A 23,244-nucleotide genomic window follows, 5' to 3' on the forward strand; every position below is an offset into this window, starting at 1 on the left:
TATTAAACTTAAAATACCGCACATTAATCATTTCTCAGAAAAGACAAATATTTCCACTTTGCACAAATTAAAAACAATTTTGGCAGTAATTTGCAATTATAAATAATAAAACGTAATATTTTTCCTAGATAAACATAAATGACACTGGTTTTTAAGTGGAAAAGTTCAAATAGGAAAATAATCAATAAAACCTAACCGACTTTAATCTACATGTATATTAATTTTATAAGATGATTATATATTCAAATTAATGGGCGGTATATGCAAATGACTTCACTCACATTTATATTAAATTTTCATCAGATTTTTTTAACAGTATATGTTACATATCTGCAATTCACTGCAATGGCAGACATCCAACTCAATTCAAATGGGCGAATTTTTAATTGCAATTTAGCAACTGAACATTGAATAAAATTTAACGTTTTCAAATTCAATTGTGGTTCACCAAAATTTTCAATAACGATTTCATTTTGCAATTGCAGTTGATCGACTCCAATTGAATCTTTTTTTTTGTACGGTTAAATATGTATTGTAGAAATGTGTTAAGTGCCAAAAAATTTAACAGTATTCTCATAAACATACAATTTATTATAAAAATAACTCAAAGAAATACCGTACATAATATTTATTGGAATCCATATAACAATATCTCGCCAAAACATGATCTGTGAGTTTCATTGTAAGGCAAGAATCTATTTTCAAATAAAAAAAAAGCATCGATGAAAGGGCAATCAGAAAAGACACGATTTTGAACAACTTGTCGGCTCGAAGGATAGATAAAGAAACAAAAACTGTCAATCTTTGCCCGTTATTGGCGAACCGCAAGTCACGAAGAGCACAGAGAGATTACGGCAGCTTGAGGATCATGTTCGACTTTTCCTCCCTCAGTCTGCCGTCGGCCTTTCCACCCCACCCCCTCTCACACACGCGCACACAAGCAAGAGCTCATGCTGATAAACACAAACGCACACGATCCTTCTCTTTCAGGAGAAGAGGGGCGTGAGATCAGCACTTTGGGAGGGAAGTAAAGTTGTTAAGAGTGGGGGATCAAGCCCCCATAAAAAGAGGGGATAATTAAACCGGCACAAGCTCAGCAGAGGATGTAGGGAGAAGGACGAAGAAAGGTTTCCATGGTTACGGGGATGGGATCGGGCCAATCATCGGCTGGCAGGGAGGCGTGGCCTTTCATTGGCCGAAGTTTCATGGGGGAAGAGATAGGTAGGAAGGTGGCGAAGAACGAACGAGAGAACTCCCGGTGCAAACGTATCATGCTGGGTAGGGCTGGGTCCGAGATGCCGGGTTGTAAGCGAAACCAGTTTGCTATCCGATACGATCGAGGCAGCAGCAGCCCCGCGTGATCTCATAATCTGAAGGAGCCGCGCGGGCCGGTATCTCACCGGGTTTTGCACATTCAGATCGCGATTCTCCTCCAGCAACCCTGAACGTCTGTCCGTTTTTAACAACTTATCACCTCCTCCCGGAAATCGGTCAATGTTCATTATTTATTGAGTCAAGTTGACTGTCACTTTCGAAGGACTTATCGAAGTTTAGTAAAAATCAGTTCCTCTCAGGGTCTTGGGCCCTTGTGTTGTGCGGTAGGAAAGAGGACTACTGACAGTTGTCAAGTTTTGTGTTTGTGCTGTGATTGGTGCTTTTCTCTCTAGTTTATTAATCAATTGACTTCAGTCGATAGCCGCGATTACCCACAAGTCACTGGTTACATACAATCTTTGTATTCAACAACAGAATAGTACGCTGATGGGGAAGTAAAACGTCTATGTGGCTTTAGTCACGTGGAAGTTTTCCTACCGATGATACTAAAGTTTTTTGAATAGTGGATGGCGCTTCGGACAATTGGAAATAATGTTAGGATCAGTTCTTCTAGTGATAACCTTAATCTGAAAAGAGGCAGGTTATGGAGATGAAAAGTGCTAGAAGCAAGTATAAAAGTATGTGCTAGTCACGTACTGCCTGAGATGACGGAGATTTCGATGCCGCATTGAGGAAGATTGATTCAAGGGGAAATTAAGAAAACGGAACTGCGAAGAAAGCCATTGACATATCAATTGAAAAGTGATACAGATGTCAGCCGTAGCACCAGCTGGTCCCGGCACCACGGGGCCGAATACGAACGGTCCGATCGTGCCATCACCAGTGTTTGCCTTGCCGACGCTGTCCTTCACTGTTGGTCAGGTAGCGTCGGTGTGTGAGACTCTAGAGGAAAGTGGCGACATTGAGAGGTTGGCAAGGTTTCTTTGGAGTTTGCCAGTTGCACATCCGAATATTCAGGAGCTAAACGAGAGTGAGGCAGTTTTAAGGGCGAGGGCCATTGTGGCGTTTCACGCGGGGCATTATAGAGAACTCTACGCCATCCTCGAGAGGCACAAGTTCACCAAAGATTCACACGGTAAGCTACAGGCGATGTGGCTTGAGGCGCACTATCAGGAAGCGGAAAAGTTGCGCGGCAGACCGCTTGGTCCCGTTGACAAGTACCGAGTAAGAAAGAAATTTCCTCTGCCCAGAACCATATGGGACGGGGAGCAAAAGACTCATTGTTTTAAGGAGAGAACCAGGTCGCTTCTGAGAGAGTGGTACCTTCAGGATCCATACCCGAACCCGGGAAAGAAGAGGGAACTTGCTGCAGCTACGGGGTTAACACCTACGCAGGTTGGAAACTGGTTCAAGAACAGGAGACAGAGAGACAGAGCTGCTGCTGCTAAAAACAGGTAAGCCTATGTCAAAGATAAACACTGTACATACATATACTGTTTATCTAAATAGGTAGCTGACTGAATGTGATTAAATTCTTGAGCTTTTTGTCACCTTTAAAAAATAGCATCATTTTTTTAGGCAGACACATAGTTTAGAAGAGTTTTATATATACATCCGGACATAAACCATTTTCCCTTGTCTGATCTAAATGTTTCGACTCGACCATGTTACAAACTTACGGACTGTCCGGAAATTTATGTTGTGTCATTTTTTAAATGACTATTTAGAAGGAAACCACTTTTCATTTTTCTTACAGATCATTCATTTAAGGTTTCGTTTTTCGAAAGTCGAAAAAGGTGCTTTTCTCTTTCCATATTAGAGAAAAATGCAGGACGGAATATTCTTGTTCTGACATGAGCCGTATATTTCACTGATGATTAGTTACTTTTAATTAATTTTATATTAAACCTAAATATAATATATTTAAGAAAATTTATTGATGTAAAAGGTTTTTTTTTTATTTGTTTGAGAATGTTGATATAAGTTGTTAAGTTTAGGGTCTAATAAAAATGATAACGGTTGAATTCCTTGAAAACTTTAAACGTTTCTGCACATGATGGTGCCCCTTTGGCTGTCGCGTCTTTAATGTATTTTTATAAGTATTCAGTAGCTTCCTTTTTTATTAGGCGCAAATTTAACACTTTGTTTTTATATTTTTAATTTTAAAAAATCAAAACAGTATAATAGCAGGAAGCATACTTGCATGCGTATTTTTTGGTTTATTCAATTATTTACAAAAATATGCAGAGGGGCAAGTTATTTTCTTCATCTATACGACAGGTGTCAAGTTATTTTTAGCATATTTGTGCATTGAGTATTTAGAATATATCCATGAAAAAAGTCATGAATAAATTTGATTTGATATGAATGATTTGTCTCGGGAAAGTATTTCAAATTATTCATAACAGTGTTGCAGTAACTGAAATTTTTATTTTCGCAGTCACATTTTAATTAATTTGGCACGTACTAAAAATTAATTGAACGCAGAACAAAAGCTGTGATCGATATATGTGATGTATGTGACTGCCAGTGTGCAGTTATGTGGCTTTATTCCTAAATAAATGTTTTGTTTGGTGTACCTAAATTTCGATACACGTAGACGCTTTCTTTTTTTTTTAGAGTGTACAGATTCTGATCTAATATGTTGATGATCATCATCAAAGATCAACGAGGTCTGCTCCATTGGATTGTCAGTTTTTCCTTCTGTTTGGCTTACACTTACTTTCAGAAAAAAGCGCGCATTTATGTATGATTGTTTCATTCTTATATTTACAAAGGTATATTGTTATTTTTCAGGTTTTCTTTTTATTAAAAAATGAACTTTTCGTTCGAAGTTTTTTATGTCTTTTTATGTAGACTTATATATTATTTTAGCCCGATTTACGAAAAAAAAAAATGAATTCAAAAGACTCAATTATAAAGTAGCGTTTAATGAAAGTTAATCGCAAAACGATTTGTGGTTTTGGTCTCTAGTCAAATTGTTATGTTGTCCTCGACAAACGAGCCTTTGTGCCTAGCCCCAAAGTTCTGAACGAGGGGCGCATAATTTCATTTTGACGTCCGACGGAGGGTCGCTGCCGTCGGTCGGACGATTTTCGAATTATGACTTTCAAATCGTATTTCGCACAACTTCCCTCGTCTTCAGCCTAAATTGCAACTTAGGGTTGTAGAGCATACTTCATTTACATTCTTAATATTGATTCTAAACAGATGCCAATCAGCGGAACGAAATATATAACTAATAAGTATATTGAAAGAATATATTCAGCTAATTAGATAGTTACAATATACTAACGAGAAAAACTCGGCAATTTATTTATACTCGATACCTCCCGATGTTGTATATGCAATTTTTAATCAATTCGATTTCAAATTATTTAAAACTTCTACTGCACAATTATAAGCACTTTAAATATTGCGTTGTGTAATCTGCCGTACAAACTAAATACATACATAATGTACACAATATCTTTTTAGTTTGTACGTCAGTATTCTCTTTCGGCATATTTTCCCGGATTTTAATTTTCTCTTTGGGCATACTTTTCTCTCCTGGAGAGAGACGTACCTAACCTCATTTCGTCCACAAGATTAATTGCTGGAGGGCAAATAGGCATTGTCACAATCCTCCCCGGGTCAAATCCCAAACCCCTTCCCGACAGGAAAAGTGCACCTAAATAACACGGATAGTTACATCAAATGTTCCACATCCGCTGCATATTCAAAATTTGTGGCCATTACATTTGTACATATTATACATATTATATAGTATTATAAATTAATTATAACTTCAATATATTATTTTATTATGTATTGCAATTTCCAAAATATTTTATTCCAAACTTATGTTTTAATTTTCTTTCAAGTCCAAACCGTGCTTCTGCCTAGAAACTAGATGAAATCTGAACAGTCTTCATATAATAAAATTCATAACGAACTCCTAGACAGCGCCAATCCTGGGACTAGGCAGCAGGAAGGTTTTAACCAAAAAAGTATCAGAACTTAACAGCGTCTCGTATATTAGAATCCTAGGTCTGAAATGTTCACATTTCTTATGTCTAACAACAAATTGAATCATTGATATTTGTTACATATCAAGCTCGAAAGTCATAATTCTTTAGAGTATTATGTGTATGTCGCATTTAATTCCTTGAAGGAATTATTTAGTATCTGATTCATAGTGATACCATATGATATATAATGAATATAATAAAAAATAAATAACTATTGTTACTAATTTGAAAGAATATGGTAGGGTAGTGATTTAAAAAAAGTGGTCTTCGAAGTTTTGAAAATAATCTAGCTTTGCATTTTCATCCAAACTGGCTGGGTAACGAACTTAACCTTCAGTTTAGGACCTTAAACGAGTATAATTTGTAATGCCTTCTTTCCCGAAAAAAGTGACTTTTTATAACTTCATCATGGCTTTTTTTTACAAAAAGACTTATTGTCTATAAATGGTATACGTTTACTTCACAATTTTTTACCATTCATATTTAAAATTAGCAGTATGAACAAGGTTTCTTTTAACAACAAATTGTGTTTTTTGTGTAAAACATGATAAAGCTAAAAGAAAGTCCGTGTTTTTCGTGACAAGACATTTAAAAATTATTATGCGTTTAATTTCTGAAGATTATTGAAGGGAATTATATTAATACCCAGATAAAAATCAAATCCCCCCCCCCCCCACCAACAAGATTTTCTGAAATGATGGACATGGCGAAGTCCTTTTTAACAAGATATTAAATTTATTTACGGGAATGTTTCTTTATATATGTTTATTTGCTTATAAGATAAAATTTATAAAATGAAATGTGACTTATAGTCCTGTACAATAGAATAGAGTAATAGACTAGAGCCGGTAATAATTCGGGAAAATCCTGTCCGGAAGGACTGGTCAGTAGAGATGGTATAGTTATAACAGAAGTGAACTCGGGTTTTTCCGCAGATCGTAAATCAAGATATTTTGTCTTCCATGGGACTGAAAAATCCCTAAGGGTCTAAGCGATTGTCCAAGGACCACGGGAAAAACCCAATATCTCCAGCTTCCTTCGAAGACCTTCATGGCTCTAATGACAGCAATCTCAACGAGAAGGCGACGAATAGCCTATAAGTACGGCCACCAGTTGTTACCTGTACTCGACTAAATGAAAGCTTAAGACCCTTTGACTATGTATTTAATTTCGGGTGGGTGCAACACAGGTATCAATACAGGAAAGGCGAAAAATAGGAAATTCGGACACTTACTCAGGTCCTAATTCTTCCTCAAAGACGTGACTAAACTTAGTTAGGAAATATTATACTTACTAACTCGGGATTCCCCAGCTCAAGTGCTTCTCGTAAACTCGTTTATGCGTTAAGAATGCTGCTTTATTTCCTTTATGACTCCAGCTTAAGGTTCCTATCTATTAATAATCCCTAGGTTAAAAATCATTTATCTAATCTGTAGACTGAAATACTTTCATTTTATCTATATTTTTCCATTAAATCTTTGTAAATATTAATGGGTACCATCATATGTTATAAAGACTTTCCCAGCCCGTGTAAAATCGAGCTCTATGTCATTAAAAGAGAACAACTTTTTACATAGAGCTGTATAAAGATTTCTAAGTTTGTACTTATATTTAAGTAAAAGCTGCAATTCTTATGCAGTCCTATTGTTATATGAGGATCAAACGTGATGGCTAATTTTTATCAGGTAATTACGTTGATAGGTAATTTATTAAGCGAGATTAAGGTATGTTAGTGCTAAAAAATTATTACTGTAAAATTTAGTGTAGTATTCAAAAAGACAGTTGTTACAAAACTAAAAAGAAAAGGAAATTAAAATTTGAAGCCAAACAGCGTACAATGTGAAAAAAGTCAAGAGATTAATAAAAGAGTTAATACAAAGATGGCTTAAAACGATCTTCCAATTTTCCATTGGCCATTGGGCTCAAGTGACTTTATGAGGCTCCTCACTTGGGGTGATTACTAAGAAGTTTGATCAGCAACATAGATCGGAGCAGTGTTGCCGAACCAACCTGTTATTTAAACAAATGGCAGAAGCCTGTTCAGAGTTTAAATGATACATGATGATAAATTCAGCTATATACAAAAAAATTAAAATTTATTTGAAAAATGAATAATTGAAGAGCGTAAATCCTAATAGAACACTATTAGGATTTACGCTCTTCAGTTGTTCATTTTTCGAATAAAGTGTTATTATCTGAATTTTTCAGGGTGACGGAAAAACATGATAATTTCCATGTATATTCATGAAAATTGATAACATTAATTTTTATGTTCTTTACCGAATTGATTCCCGTTTTCTGTGAAAAAATGTTTTGTTTTTTTCAATGTGACACTAAGGTGGTGTAAACAATGCGATGCATTCAAAACCCTGTCATTTGCGAAAATATTGGCCTGAATTGAAATCGTCTGTATCTCGCTAACCAGGCAAGACTACAGTTGGTCAGATCGACCAATAAAAAAATAAACATTTCGAAAAAAGTGGCACTTGACACTATTAGGATTTCCGCCCATTAATTGTTCTTTAATTTATATCATTGCATTTTTATTCTGCAACTCGGTCACGGAAAATAGTAAATGGTTAAATTTACCATTTAACATGCCTATTTTCAAATCGGCATGCATTTTCTGTGGACTTTAGTAAATATTGCCGCGTAAAATAAGTGTATAGTATAGTAAATAATGATAAGTAAAAGAAATATGAGTGGATATAATTATGCAACAATAATAATTACACTTAACATTATTATTACTTTAAATTTTAAACTTTAACTTTAAATATAAAAGCATTATTTAATTAATGTAAATATTTTTCAATTTAATTATTAGTTAATTAATTACCATTTTGCTTATTATTGATTATCATTTTTATATGAAGCTTGTTCTCGGGTGAACCCGGTTTTTACCCGTGTATTTCGACGCGCTGATTATGAACATAACAGTGAAAATAGCTGCAAATTTTAGTGTCATGGGATTGATAATTTATGAGAAAATCGTAATTGAAATTTAGTAAATGCAACAATATTGAATCCGCTTAAATCCAGTAAGTGTTAGGCCATTCTGTAACTGGTCACATATATAATGCTGGTCAAACCATTATCCCTTTTCTGCCGGTCACAGAAATAATTGCGTTCAAACCCCTATCTCTTTCCAAGGCCTCATGGGGGCGGGAAGATACCTCTCTGGCTGATCACAACAATTATGTTGGTCAAATCCTCTCCTCTTCTCAATGTCTCGCGGCAGGGCTCCCCGTTGAGTAGTCACAACAAATAAGGTCACACCCCTTAACATTTTTCAATGTCTTATAATCTGTGACGTCAACTAGCAAGAAGCCCGATACTGCACTGAAATCTGTAGCATTTCATTAAACTTATCACTAATTTTCTCGGAAAATATCACTATTGGAAAAAATGGCAATGAACAAAAAATATGTATCTCGGTAAGATCTACAACTTTTGATTGAAATATTTTTTCAAATTTTGCGTATAAACCGATATAAACGCAAAAACCCATGACTCATGATTTTCACCATGAAAATGGATTTTGCTCTCTCTTAATCAGTACTGGACCAGTCGTGTATTGCTAGTTTGGGCGGCTGAGGTCAGTATAGAAGGTAATATTGCATTTAACGCTGCATACTCTGTATACTAGAGTTCAGTATATTTAGAATACGCATATGTTGAATTTAGTATCCACGTACATGCAATTAAGTATACGTATACCGTACGTGTATACTAATTTTAATATATGTATATTAATGGTAAAAACCTGGTAACCATTTTTTCATACTTTCGAAAAAAGTTTATATGAAAAGTTTCAAAACTCAAGATAAACAGACATATGAAAAGATTTTATTGAATGCTTAATATCTTAAGAATATTGTGTCAGAATTTCAGGTCGATCGGTGCAAAATTGACGGAGTTATGAGTATTTATACGTATAAAAGAATTATCGAGTTTTATTGTGAATGTTTTAGTGGGTAAAACTTTAAAGCATTTTCCTGAAACTTTTGAAGTCCGTGTACGCCGTAACTCAAAATCTACTTGATCAATCGTTTTGAAATTTGGGGCAGTACTTCACATAATTCTCCAGGTTTCAATGAGAGCTTTTTTGTTTTTGAAGAATAGTTATAGATTTTAAAATAATAAATTAGCCGATTTTTTAAAAATCGAAAATCGGTATTTTGGCTTCCAAGTGCTATGAAAAACTGAACATAAAAAAAATCCTCCAATTTTAACCTCGGGAAAAATCTCGTGTAACAACTGCATTTTTATTTATTTTTTTTCACATGAATGATTCTGTTGCGAGTAATGATGTACACCGCAAAACAATTGTTTCTCGAAGCGCCTTAGGAGATTCACTATCACTCGCTCAATTTTCAATATTATGCAATGAAGATTTATACAAGCATTGTTCAGATGTTGCATTACTATATGGAAATTGACTGAAACTTTTTCCGAAAGGATATAAATGTTCATAAAAGCACCTTCCTCTTCTTGCTCGTGAACCAGCTTCTCAAAGACATCGTTCTTCTCCCCTTTCGGTTTATCCTGGAATTGAAAAAGTGAAGTGTTATGTAAGTAATACCCCACCGCAACGTAAAGCTGGTTAAATTCCAGCTAGAGTCTGTTAATTCGAAAGTTTATTAATTTGTTTTTGTCTCAATAACACTATTGAAAAATGGTTTGCATACCAAGGAGTAACAACTTTCACCCCTATAGCTAGATAACCAGACATTAGGTGGTTTATGGGTTTGCACCAGAATAGGGTGCCATCAGTCTAAAATGTACTATAGTTTCAGGAAAATTAAAACTTGAAAATTGACATATGACAGACATGTTTCAGACAGTGTCCTGATGTGAAATAAGATGCCCTTTTTTCATATTCAAAATTTTCAGTAATATAATATTTGAGCCATGACTCATTGATTGCGATAAATAAGTTATCATCTCTAAAAATGTGCGCAGCATATTGAAGTATTTTTTTAAAAATCGAATTTAATGGGCTAGCCACTAATAAAAAATTTCTTTTTCGAGTAGGGTAAGGGGGGCAAAGGTGGTTTTCCTTATAGCATGGCTATTATTTATCAATTTTTGGTGCTACTTTGCATCAAATAAATCTATTTTATCAGAGAATAGTGTTACTTACGAAAGTTTTGAAAATTGACGTTGCAAATGAAAAATTATACAGAAAACAGTTTTTACCACGAAAAAATGGAAGTTTCGCTGACAGAAATATAAAGTTTTCAACTTTAATGGCAATACTTACAGTATTAAAACTTGATATATTAACAGATAAAACAATATTACACAATCTAATTATATTAATTAGATGTAATTCAAGTCTAAAATATATGAGATCTGGCCAGGGGGGCAGGCCCGACGAAAATTTTATTTACAAGTGCTTAGGTGATACACTTGTCGGCTTTGTCCTCAGGTGAGGGGCCAAGCCGATGAAATACGGCTTGTTAGAAATAATTAAATTACCTAATCATTGTTTTTTCCATGTGATTAATATTTATAGAAATATGATATCAAATAATGTAGAAACCGAAATGAGAAAAAATAGACCAATTCAACATCTCATTAACTTCAAAAAAATTATTGACTTTAACTGGTTGACGTTGCCCCCCCCCCTTCCCTATTCTTTCCAATATTTGGTGACACAGTATACAATTTACGTCCACATGTTGCACGAAGAAAAGAGTCTGCTAGATCTACGGAATCTTCAGTTAAAATAGGGACAGTATAGTCATAGTGATCCTGTGAATCTTACCGAATTCTCAGCAGTTTAAATAGTTTTCCGTAATTTCACAAATTTATAATCACTTCCTGTAAAACTAGCAAAATTACTAAAAGTTTTATAAACCTATTGTCCAGACAATATAAATAATGAAGAAGCTTCTCTCTGTCTCTATACATTATCTATCCATATAAATAGCAGAACATGAGTACAACTACCCGTGACACCATGAATATTTGTTACGAATATGGGTGTGCGTCTGAGGGCACGTAACACAAGCAGGAGAGATTGCTCCAGGGCTTTCGGGACTGAGCATATTGAATAACTCGTTCGCTGGACCGCGAAAATATACCGCGATGCTGACAGCCGTCTCTTGACTCGCGTGGTGTGCGGATCGACGTTCACGAAAGGACCTCCTGCATCCTCGGGGCGGGTCGCTGTGTCTGCCTCTAGCTGCCAGCATCTAAAGCTACAATGGCACAACGTCTACGAAAAACGTACGGCCGAGAAATGTCCCTGGGATTATCATGCGGGAAAACGTGGCCGGCTTCCATAAACGGAATTCAGTTACCTACGTGTCGTCTTATGTTACAGGAACTTTCATGCTGACTCGACATGAAAATTTTGCTGTATTCACTATCTTCCCGCAGGCGTAGGGTATACGCGGGAATCTTATAAGAATCTTGCATTATGCAATGTGCACGTACTGGAGACATCTTCACATGAATTCAATCGCATTTATTATAGTTATTTATGCTTTATAGAGCCATACACTAAAGAAATTTGTTCTGGGTCCATATTTAAAAATAGGCGCCAACCATAGGGTCAACCATAAAAATTGTAACAGAATTAAATAGGTCCCGACTATTTTCCGTTCATATTCAGAAAATAGAAAGGCAAAACTTGATAGGAACCCCTCGCTGACTGAAATTACCCTGGTTACTAAAAAAATGTCGAATATTCAGAAAGATTCCTATCATGTGTGAGATTGTAGATAAGCCAATGCGCCAACCCTCTACTCACGACTTTACATCAGACCTGTATTCTGGGCTTTTCGGGGGTACATTACTGCGACTGCCGTACTCTCATTCTTCCATCCCCAAAGTTATAAGATTTTGATAAAGTCCCCAGTGTATTAGAGGTTCGTGCTGTTTGGGTTTTCACGCAGACCTCGTTCTGTGGTTTCAGATATCTCGCACTACTCCTTGAAGAGTCGCCCCAATCGTTGTTCTGGGTTTAACTATATTAGACAACAAAATAGAATGGTAGTTATAATAAAATTAATAAAATAACCATTTTTCTTAGTTCTTACTCTGCCGTACAAACTAAAAAGTTACAAAAGTGACAATGTCACTTAGGGATATTCTCTTAACTTAAACTTGGCTATGAAAGAATCGACCTAAGCGGAAATGTCACTTATGTATCTTTTTACTTTGTACAACAGTACTAGTATAAGTAATAAAGAATAATGATTGAAGGTGATTGAAAGCTTAATAAACGAAATGCATTCCTAACAACGAATTTGCTTAATGAATGTTCAACAACATTTTCTTTCAGTTGAAATGCGTAGTAAATTTATAATGAATTTATTGATTGCCTAAATGATAACTAAGTCGAACTTAATAATTATTTTAAATAATAACCAATTATAATTTCGTAGCCTAATAACAAGTATAACACAGTCACATAAAAAAGTCTGGTACTTTTTACGAGACACATGTATTCCCATGGATCTTGATCCGCTGAATCCCAATCTGATGTCAAAATTGCACCTTTCACAATTGGTTTTCTATATAACCCAAAAAACGTATTTTTGAGTATATGATGGTGAAACATGGTTTTATTATAGATTTCAAGCTGCTGAATTCATATATAGTATTAGTTAAATGATATAACTAGAAGATCTGGAACATAACCTTAAAACAAAATTGTCTGAGCGGTGCTTTGCAGGACGAAATTAGATTTGTGTATTTCTAGGCGTCGAGTTTGATATGTAAGTCAAGTTAGCGTTGATTTTGCATGAATGTACTCCCTGAATCAAAATCAGCGGATTCTCACTTATTCCTCAGTAGCAAACTTTTCACTGATGAATCAGTGGATTTTCTAGCCGTCGACAAGATAGTAAACTAATGATAGAAATGTAGCTGTAAACTCATTAAACATTTAAATTTTTTGAAACTATCGATCATTCTTGAGGCCTGTTTTTTCCATTCTGGGCTTTTAACATTTTCGATAAATTATTCAACGACGTTTTCGTAATCAAGCCATGCTTTTTTCTCAGTCAAAGTCATTTTAGTAACAAAAACGTCGTCTTTCAAGGGTTTTCGAATTTGAGGTGCATCAAATATTCCTTGTTTTAACTTAGCATCGGACAATTGGATGGACACTCTAGTCCGAAGATTTATGATTAAATCATAACACACGAGGCGCAGAATTTATAGTTCAGAAGAAACGCAGTCAGCTTACTTACGATAAATATGATGAGAAAGGCATCTCTGAGAGCAGATTGTTGTAATACAGTATGTACTTGAAATAATGTAACAGATTTGTTCGGTACTATGCAGATTTCTTTTAAAAATTGGGTTCTGCAGCTCAAAATCCATAAAAATGCAATGTCGCATTATAAGTTGCTGCTGAAAGATTTTTTTTTAATCCTAGGTCATAGCGGGTCATACTTTACTGTCATACGTCAGTTATCTGACTAATCTGGCTCTTTTTTGGAATCAGCAGCTTGAATCCCGTGAAAAAACATGTTATTCCATCATATAATCCAAAGTACGGGGTTTTGAGGTTATGTCGAAAACCAATTGTGAAAGGTGCTATTTTGACCTCAGATGTGGATTTAGCGGATCAAAATACATAGGAATACATGTGTCTTGTCAAAAGTAACAGACTTTTTTGTGTGTCTGTGTAATTATATACGATTTATTATTTTCAATGATTGATTCACACATCAAGCACTTTTGATGTTTAAACATTATTAAGGTTTTATTGAAATAAATATTATGATGTAATGAATTCAAATTCATATTCAACAAAAATGGATTTTTTTTTAAATTCAGATATCTGAGTGTTCAGCCTGTTTATTCGACAATAAAGCTTCCGTAAATGACCTTCGCTAACGCTAAGATAAACTCCTTCGAATTACTATTTCTTACTTCCCGTAACCTCCTCCATCATCGTTCATCCTTTATGTGCTATTTCATTGACAAAGTGTCATGTAACACGTATTCCGTTAACTTTATAACCTGAAATAAGCACAAATAAATTGCAAATGTCATCCTTGTTATGCAGCCTAATTCGTAACGTTTAAATCTACCTCTTACCATAATTCTATACGTACAGGATTTTCTTTCTTTCTGGTTAAAGTTACTTGAAGTATCCGCGTATGGGATCTGAAAGGTTGATGAGAAGGCGACCCGTGTGGAAATAATTCATGACGCTATACTGTTCAGCGTAGACTGCCACGAGTCTATACTGGCGCTATCTCAAGAAACTATGCTGGGGCGGTGCGCAAATGTTTTCGAACCAGGAGCCAACCTCAAAATTGAATTCTCATTTTACTCCATAAATACTATAATTACATATTTTTGAAATCATTAGGGCTTATTCCTGCATTAAATCAAATTTTTATTTGGAGTGAAAAATTGGTTAATTACAATAATTTTTATATGAAACGTTTTTTTTCAAATGCTGGGGTTAGAATAAAAGAACACATTCATACAAAAACTTTTGCAATTAGTATATGTTCTGATCCGAATAAAGATTTAATTGAAGAGGACTAAGCCCTGATTATCTAGAAAAGATGTAATTCTAGTATTTATGGAGTAAAATGAGAAAATCCATTTTTGTGGTTGGTTCGTGATTCCAACGCCCTTAGATCTAAAAAGAATCTGGAAAGCTTCAAACCTCGTGGTCGCGAAACGAAACGTATTAACATTGAATGGCGGCATGGCGAACATCTGATTCTTGCAATCCGGTACCGGTTATTGTTGCCAACTTTTTTGGTAGCAGTTTTGAAATTGCATTGCATGATGAAAGTTGAGTGCTGTTGGTAGCACTGAATAATATTTGAGGTTAGGAAATATGCCATTTAAATGTATATGAGTACTGGATACATGTCATACGAAAAGGAAAATTACTTTCCTAGGAAAGCTAACGATAAAATGTCTTTATTCAGCAGTAATTTTTTATATTAGCTTTGCCTTTCATTTAATATTTTACCAATGATCTATGTATAGTGCGTTTCTAGAGCCAAGCTAGATTTTGGACAGAATTTGTATATTAATGTGATGTCAAATTCGAGCTAGCGACATTAGTGGGTCTACATAGAACTGCGTTATGGATTTTTCTATCTAGTAGGTACAGATAGCGCCAAAAGAGCGCCAATCTCATTCGGCGTGAACAAATAGCCAGGAGTAATCCAGTACTGGCACTAGAATAATTCCAGTCTGTCAGGAATTATTTCCACACGGCGAGTTAGCGAATAGAATAAAGATCAACCCATGAAATGTCTATTAATTACACTCAGTGAACTTTGTCACATTAATACTCTTCCACACACTACTCCTTTCCCCTGCCGAGTGAGTCACGCCTACCCCGAAAGGTAAATGGCTTAATGGTGTAATAATAATAATAATAATAATAATAATAATAATAATAATAATACTGACTGCAATCTTATGCTTGACTTGGAGTGTCAAAAAAAAAAAAGTAAATGAGATTGGAAACAAAAAATAGAAGGTATGCGAAATATATAATAATGAAACGGTAGAGGGTCGTAGCGCGATTCGCAAAAGATGCGAACGTTACTCGGCTCGACTAGAGGGCAAAAACCACGAAGACAAAGGCAATGATTAATTTCGCGTTGGATGTTCGAATCATTAGCGTCGAATTGCCATGACACCTGCCCGCACGAGACCTTCGTGATAGATTGCATTGTTCATCATATAGAAATCGCGATCTTCCAAGTTTCTAATGATTCTGAATTTCAACGTTGCAGACGATACTAAAAGAACCAATTTAAAAAAATGTAAGGGTTTTACTGCTAGTGATTCACGGTGGCCTCGCGAATCACGGAGAAACTTTTTGTCAAAACTTGTCAAGAATCACAATGATTAATGAAATTTTCGAATAAGTAAATGGACGCGTTACGCATTCATATACCAAATTTTCGTGCATTTAAGTTGTTCCACTTTAACTGATGTATTCTGTTTTTGGTAAATTATTGCGAGATTCAATTCATCCCTGAATGCAATGAGAAAAAAGAGGAAAAGTTACAAAGTACAAAAGGTTGATTTGTGTAGGAACAATAACAGTTTATTGGATTCTGAAACCAACAGTGTGCAGTATGAATAAGTTTATTTTTTCGTGATACAGGAAAGAGAAATGTGGACAAACTCATTTTTACAAAATATCAGACTCTTCAAGATAAAATGTCAAACAATGTCATAATTTCAGAATTTTAATCATTATAAGTCAGTCTTTGTTTCTACTGTAATTGCAGATTTGAATTCAATTAGCTATTATAATTTGATTCATTTTCTTTGCAAGCCATAGATCTCTCAAATTTAAACAAAACATAATAATTACGATTACAAAATCATTATTCATTTGAAGCTGCAATGAAACACGATGGACTTGTCTTGATCAATGATGAAAAAGTGACCAGTCAACAATAGTGGTAAATAATAGTATTTCAATAACTGATAAATTGTTATGAATAAGCTACCAAAATGAAAAGTAACGACCATTCTAGAAATATTACCGTTGTCTGTCAAAAGGTATTCGAAAGATGCACGCATGATACAATTAATGATTCATTGCCCTGCCCTATCGCGTGATATTCTGATGCATTTGTGGAATATTCGGATGGAAAATTTAAGAGCTGATCTTAAGCAATGTAGCTGAAAGAGCGAATTGTCATGACATGACAACTACAAGTAATAACTACTTGATGTGGCTGAATCGTAGGGCAGCTGACACTTGTTTCTGCGGCGATCACTTTTTGTTTTCTCGAACACCATGGACCCCCGGCCTAGAAGCAAGCTAATGTACGCCTGTTTTCACGCTTTCTCTACGGGTGTTCCCCTGCTTAGGACGAACTAGGGCGAAATATTAGGGGGTGATATTGGACCACAAGCTACTAATTCGTCTGTCGATATTGAATCGTACACGGGGGCCCAGTTCAGTTTTCTTTCACGCCACTCGTCAATTTTCGAGCAGTCTCATTGTCAACGAACATCGTCCTTCAACGCATACTTTCTTAAACTAATCTTAAGGACTATCATCTAATATATTCTGTATATTAATAAGCGAAGTTTACAATGTATCTAATATTTCGTTTCAGATCATATTGCATGCGAAATAGAAAAATTTCCGGAGAAATGTAAAAATAAAAGTTAATTAACTTGTAGAATAAAGGTTAAAAAAATTATACGCAACTTTGTCTCAAAATCAGTATTCGAGATAGAACATTCCCTGAAATAAATGGAAAAAAATCGAAGGGTGGTGTTCCAATAAGTCATATACAGCATGTTGCTATTTTTTCAGGAGACAAAAAGCGATCCTAAAAATAACACTCAATTTGGGAAGAAATAGAAACAAACTTTCGACATACATTACTGCGGAGTGAAATCGTGGAAATTTGGAATAGCTGGATTGGAAAACTTTTGTAGGTTCCGAGAAAGTAGAGATTTTTTCGGATTGAAGGGCAAGTTTTCTCAAATTTGGACGGTGATTAAAAGTCAAATTTTCATTTTTAGAAATTAATCCATTTTTGAAAAGTTTGTTTATAGATATATCCAATTTTCGCTGTTAGTCCCCCCGTTTTCGGCCTTCCTAGAACTGTTGGTACCCGCAGTTTCTCAGGCGATCAGGACGAAAGCGGTTTGCAATATTCGGGGCGTAGTGCGCGATTACTCAGTCAAGTATATTGCTTAATATCCTGCATTCTAATTGGAAACGATTTAGTGGCCTTGTCTGTTTACGTTTCGAGCCACCCTAATTCAGTCCAGGGCTATTTGAAGGCAACCCCCGACACTGGGCCGAAATCGAGAGGTCGGTGTATGTTCTTTTGAAATATGTTATCTGTTATTCTGTTTAATGTATGTAATATTAGTTGTTAATAATCCATTTTTTGAAGAAGAAAAAATGAATTATGCAGGACTTAAGCATTTTACGGACACGAGGAATATGATTATTGAATCTTGGCACACTAAAAAAAATGGCATTCCATTAAAATTTCGCTTTACAAATGTAACCTTCAAATATAATATGATAATCTTCAAAATATAGAAAATAATATCCGTTTATTTTGTAATAAAGTATTATGTAAAATCTGCATAAATCCAAGTTTATAAATTAAATAATTTGATATTATATAACCAGCTCTATATGACTATGTTTCCGGTAATTTTGAAATATACCATTTTTTGAGGAATCATCTTAAGGAGGTACCATCGCTACAAGAATTTTCATTACCATTTCAACCAAACTTTCACGATATCTAAATACGATCACGAAAAATACTCAGTTAAAATCTCAGAAGCCTAGGGTACTTTATAAATAAGTTATTAACATTTTTGATTTCGTCATATTTAACATTGCGTCTTATAATAGATGGCGTTTTTGAGCTCTTTACTGACTGATATCTAAGTAACCACCATCAGGATATTATTGATAAATTTTTTAATGAAAAAAAAGTATTTCAAAATTGAGGCGGAAAAAAAATTAACCATTTGGTTCTTGCGCGATCAACGTAGATCTCAGTCAGCCGTTGATTCATGTTGCCGGCGACATGATCACAATATTGCCAGATTTCAACACTGTAAGTCATACAAGTGTACGCATTACGACTGCGTAGTCGACTGATCTCGGCAGTAGCGATGGTACCTCAAATGGAATTATCATGTTTTGTTTGCTTAACAATTTAAAAAAGCGTACCCATTTTTTTAACAGTCTCTGATACTAAAATAGAAACTATACATTCATTATGGAAAGAATTCCTGGTTTTTAAATCTATGTTAGGTTCCGAACCACCAGAACCTCGGTAAAGGTACATTGAAAAATTTCCAGAGGTACCGGCTCAAGGATCGAACCCCGGACCTCTGAGGTGAAGTCCAAGTGTCTAACCAACTGAGCCACCGAGGCTCTGTTATTTATTATTATTATTATTAGTATCTTTTAAACCTTGACATATAATCTCCAGATCGATTTTATTCTCGATACTTCGATTAAAGTTTAATAAGCTGCTAGGCAGGCCTCTGCTGTTCTTCACTAGATAGAAAAATTGACCTTTGGATCAATGAGGTCGTATAGATCTTGGTGAGCATCATCGATCGTCACCTATCTTTAACAGAGAGACGGGGTAATTACCTCTCATTACGATTCTAAAAGAGCACATTATACTTTCGCTGAAAGAACCCGCGGTATTAGGCAAAGAATGACTGGAAAGAAAAGGGCGAGACAACAGAAAAAAAACAGTAATGAACGAGAACCAGTCTCGAAAAGGGGAGAGTGAGAAAGGCATTGAAAAGAGTACTCAAGGTATTCGAACAGGCTCATGTGGTAACCGATATCTTCGCACGGCTTTGTTAACGCCGTAGGGAACAAATATGGCGATGAACTGCTCGGCCCAAAAGGCGGCGTCTAGGAGTCTAAGTCTAGGACCGGGACCTGAATTTGGAATAGTACTTCATGTTACTTTGAATCTAAGAATCCAAGACTATAAATATATTGATACTGTTTTTTCAGATACTGGGTCCATAGAAAAAACTGGAAGTAAGCAATTTTGCAGCTAATGTTCGAAGTGGGGTAACCGCCATCACAGTAACTGCGACTGCGGTAAAGTCACCGTGGTGAATCCCCGATATCTCCAGCGGACTCCGCTAGAGGTAGCACGTCACAGGGTTGTGCCCATGGAAAGTTTACCTCAGTTAGAAGTAATTATCGGATTATTACCTTGCTTGAACGATTACCTGCAACACTTCTCTCTCCCATTTTTTGTGTCGTGAATCACCTACATTTTTTATTTAATGTAAGAGTAAAAAGTCGATTGTTCTTGATAATATGGATAGATCTTTCAAGGAGTTAAGCTTTGGAGAAGATTTCTTTCTTATTTTTTCTGATTTCAAGGACGCGAAATAGATCCCTGACACGTGGATCTTACCAAGAGGTTAGCGGATAGTAAGCGAGAATATAGTATTTTCTGACAGTCGAAGGAGGACCAAGCCCCTGCCACCTGTGATATACTATTCCAACGGTCCAGATCGCGGTATCCGGTTACTGGTGAGCCAGGTACCTGATGCCAACGGTGTTTTCCAAAGACTACCTCACGTATAAAGGTTTCCTAAATCATGGGGGTGTATCGAATGTCCTGCCATGCGGTCTCGTCTATGCTGTCCGATAACCCCTCGCTTGTTTCACGGTTAATTAAGCTGCTGACAATTTGACCACGAGACGGTTAGCGGTCTGGGGCCCGCAATCTTCAAGAACTCGTAAACAGAAGGAATCTCTTCGAGCATGAATGAAGACACCGGAGGAGCTTCGCTCAGTCTATTCAACTCTCTTCCCCCAAAGGAAAGATAATCGGACATAATGTAAGAAATATAGACAAAACGAAATGATGGATATACTGGTAGATCATACGATATCATTTTTTAGAATCGAATAGCAAACTTATAGCCGCATGTCAAAATAATAAGTCAATCGATCAGTAGATTAGTTCTTCTCTATGATATAAATCAGTGAGTGGATTTTCTTTTCTTCGTGTATCGAGAATATCGCCTTCTAGCTCTTACTAGCGAATGGTTGGGAGATATTTACACCAGGCCGTGCTAGCTCGCACTGGCAACAAATGATTCGAGAATGATTTAGCACATACTACAGGCGGACCAGCTCAGCTCGCATACGCTTCGATCGTCTTTTACTCATCCCGGCGCGCGTGATTGTTTTATAATTAAGCCGTTACTGCACAAGGCAACGCCGTGATTAATTGTTTTCAAATTGAAAACCTATCGCGAGACCGTCTTAATTTCATGTGTGCCTCTCGCCTAGACGAAGACGTCAAGAAGACCGTGTAAATCTGATAACGATCATTTCATCAACTTTATTTGAATAAATGGACGGATATTTGAGTCAGACTTACAAATAAAACCTTCATATACTATTCGGTATCAGATTTTATTTGTATCTAGTCCCTAAACGCTGTTTCCTTGATTTCGTGGTCTGCTACTTTTAGTTCAACGTTCCACATTCTGTTCGAGCCGTGCAACGTTTAACGGAGCAAATAGACGTCCCGCGCAGCAAAAGGGTGCCGACTGAAAGGCAAACAGTTTAGCTGGAAACAATTGACTGAAGATTGGAGAGGGTCGAAGAGGAGACATCTGACGATCGATGCACGCGTCGCTGCTATAAACGCGAAGTTACATCTGTCGGACGGTGAAAATAGATTTCGAGAGCAGCCCGGAGCGAGTGTATGCCTGCAGGAGACACAGAGAGATTGATAGAGAAGATGGGTGAGGGGGGGGGGGGGTCGCATGAGAAAAAGAGTAAAGGAATAGTTGACAGCATTTTTGATAAAATTTCGTATTTGGAAAATAATTTAAAATGATCTCGCACTATCAGAAGGTTAAGATCCTACAATTTCTGTACACCTCTAATATGTACTCCTTTTTGAGAGCCTTGATTAATAAAGCAACTGCAGCTTTTTTAGTATTTTCTTATTATGATCAATGTTTTAATTAGACTGCTGGTGCATTACTCAAAATAAAAATATTATGTCGATTCGACCACTCTATCCAGATCCAACAGATAATACTGCTTTTGCCTCAGGGAGCTTGGTACTGAAGACAAATGACACTCGATTCGACAGTGGCACTCGAGTATGTTTTTTATTCTTTCCTATTATCTTTCGGCGTCTCCGCCCCATTCTCTTTTGCTCCTCTCGAGTGCAGAAGGCAAGAAACACGGGGTATCGGGCCAAACGAAAAAAACTTCTAGTCACGCCTTAAAACTTCAATACTGTGGTAGTATTAGGGATAAAAGTAGTGATACATTTTCATTGCGTTATATACTAGATACTTTTTAACCGTTTGCCACCTTGCCTCTGACTTGTACCAAACCCAAACAAAACAATTAACGTTTTCCTAAATTGGGATGGTACTTTTCACAATATTTGTTACTCATTCTCTCAAAAATCAGACGGACCACAGGATTATGAGTTTTTTTCCAGTTCTTCTGAGGCGTAGTAGCGAATACATTAGAAAGTATAATACGTCTCGGCGTTTCTAGATTAACGCGCTGTACAACGCGATACCTCAGTCTCGCGTGTGAATTAGCTACGGTATATGGAGTTACAAAGTATGCCAAGTCCTTGCACATTCGAACGCCTGATTCTTTCGAACGACCGTAAGTAATGCGGGCGATATTTTCTGATGATAATTATGCACTGAAAAAAATGGTTAGTTGAGCCAACTATTCAGTTAGTAAGATACGGTATTGGTATTTTACTAGTTGATACTGCTATTTTATTAGTTCATACAACAATTCCATTAGTTGCACTGACTATTCAGTTAGTACCAGCAAATAAGTAAATGATTGTCCCAACTAACAACATAGCAGCACCGTGTCTTACAACCTAAGTAGTTGGCCCAAGTGACCGTTTTTTCAGCGTGTCAGATAAATGCAATAACCATGTATTTTTTGAATTTATTCCCAGCGAGGAATATTCTTTCTTGAAGTAGCAGGCAAGCTTTGCTCTCTCATTCTTTCATATTTTTATGTCGGCACGTCGTTCGTAATATACGAATACGCATAAAGTAATTTGTATTTGTTTTCCTCACTCATTAATAATTACTCATTTTCGAATCTGAATTTCTTAGTCGAGTTTCCAAAGTTGCTTCGGTTTTCCACATATAAATTTTGCAAATGTCAACTAGTAGTCGCCATTAAGCAAATATGGCTGTTTTTGCTTATGCCGAGGTATCTAATCAGGGATTATATCTTGCCTTTTTGTCTTAGTACTTGGTGCGTATTTTAAAGCTTGGCCTCCTTTAACCTCAACAGCGCTCTTAAAGGGCGGTAAATCATTCCAGCTTTGTTTTTCTTTTTATCGGCCACTGAGACCGCGTCCCACTAATTGTGCCATACATGAAATTACGATAAATTCTGCAAGTTTCTCGTGCTGCCATATTCTCTGGCAGTCAATTCTTTCATGAT

At 36.0% G+C, this 23,244-nt stretch overlaps 1 protein-coding gene across 1 annotated transcript in view; it reads left to right on the forward strand.

The window, feature by feature from the left end:
• The first annotated feature begins 1,345 nt into the window (after positions 1-1,345).
• LOC117171421 (homeobox protein SIX3-like) overlaps positions 1,346-23,244 on the forward strand; it is a 67,851-nt gene continuing 45,952 nt past the window's right edge. Inside the window, exon 1 of the mRNA XM_033358734.1 lies at positions 1,346-2,729. Within this exon, the coding sequence (XP_033214625.1) occupies positions 2,086-2,729 (644 nt within the window). The 5' untranslated portion in view covers positions 1,346-2,085. The remainder of the gene's footprint in view (positions 2,730-23,244) is intronic.

The sequence above is a fragment of the Belonocnema kinseyi genome, chromosome 4 (assembly GCF_010883055.1).
Source record: "Belonocnema kinseyi isolate 2016_QV_RU_SX_M_011 chromosome 4, B_treatae_v1, whole genome shotgun sequence".
Classification (NCBI taxonomy): Eukaryota; Metazoa; Arthropoda; class Insecta; order Hymenoptera; family Cynipidae; genus Belonocnema; species Belonocnema kinseyi.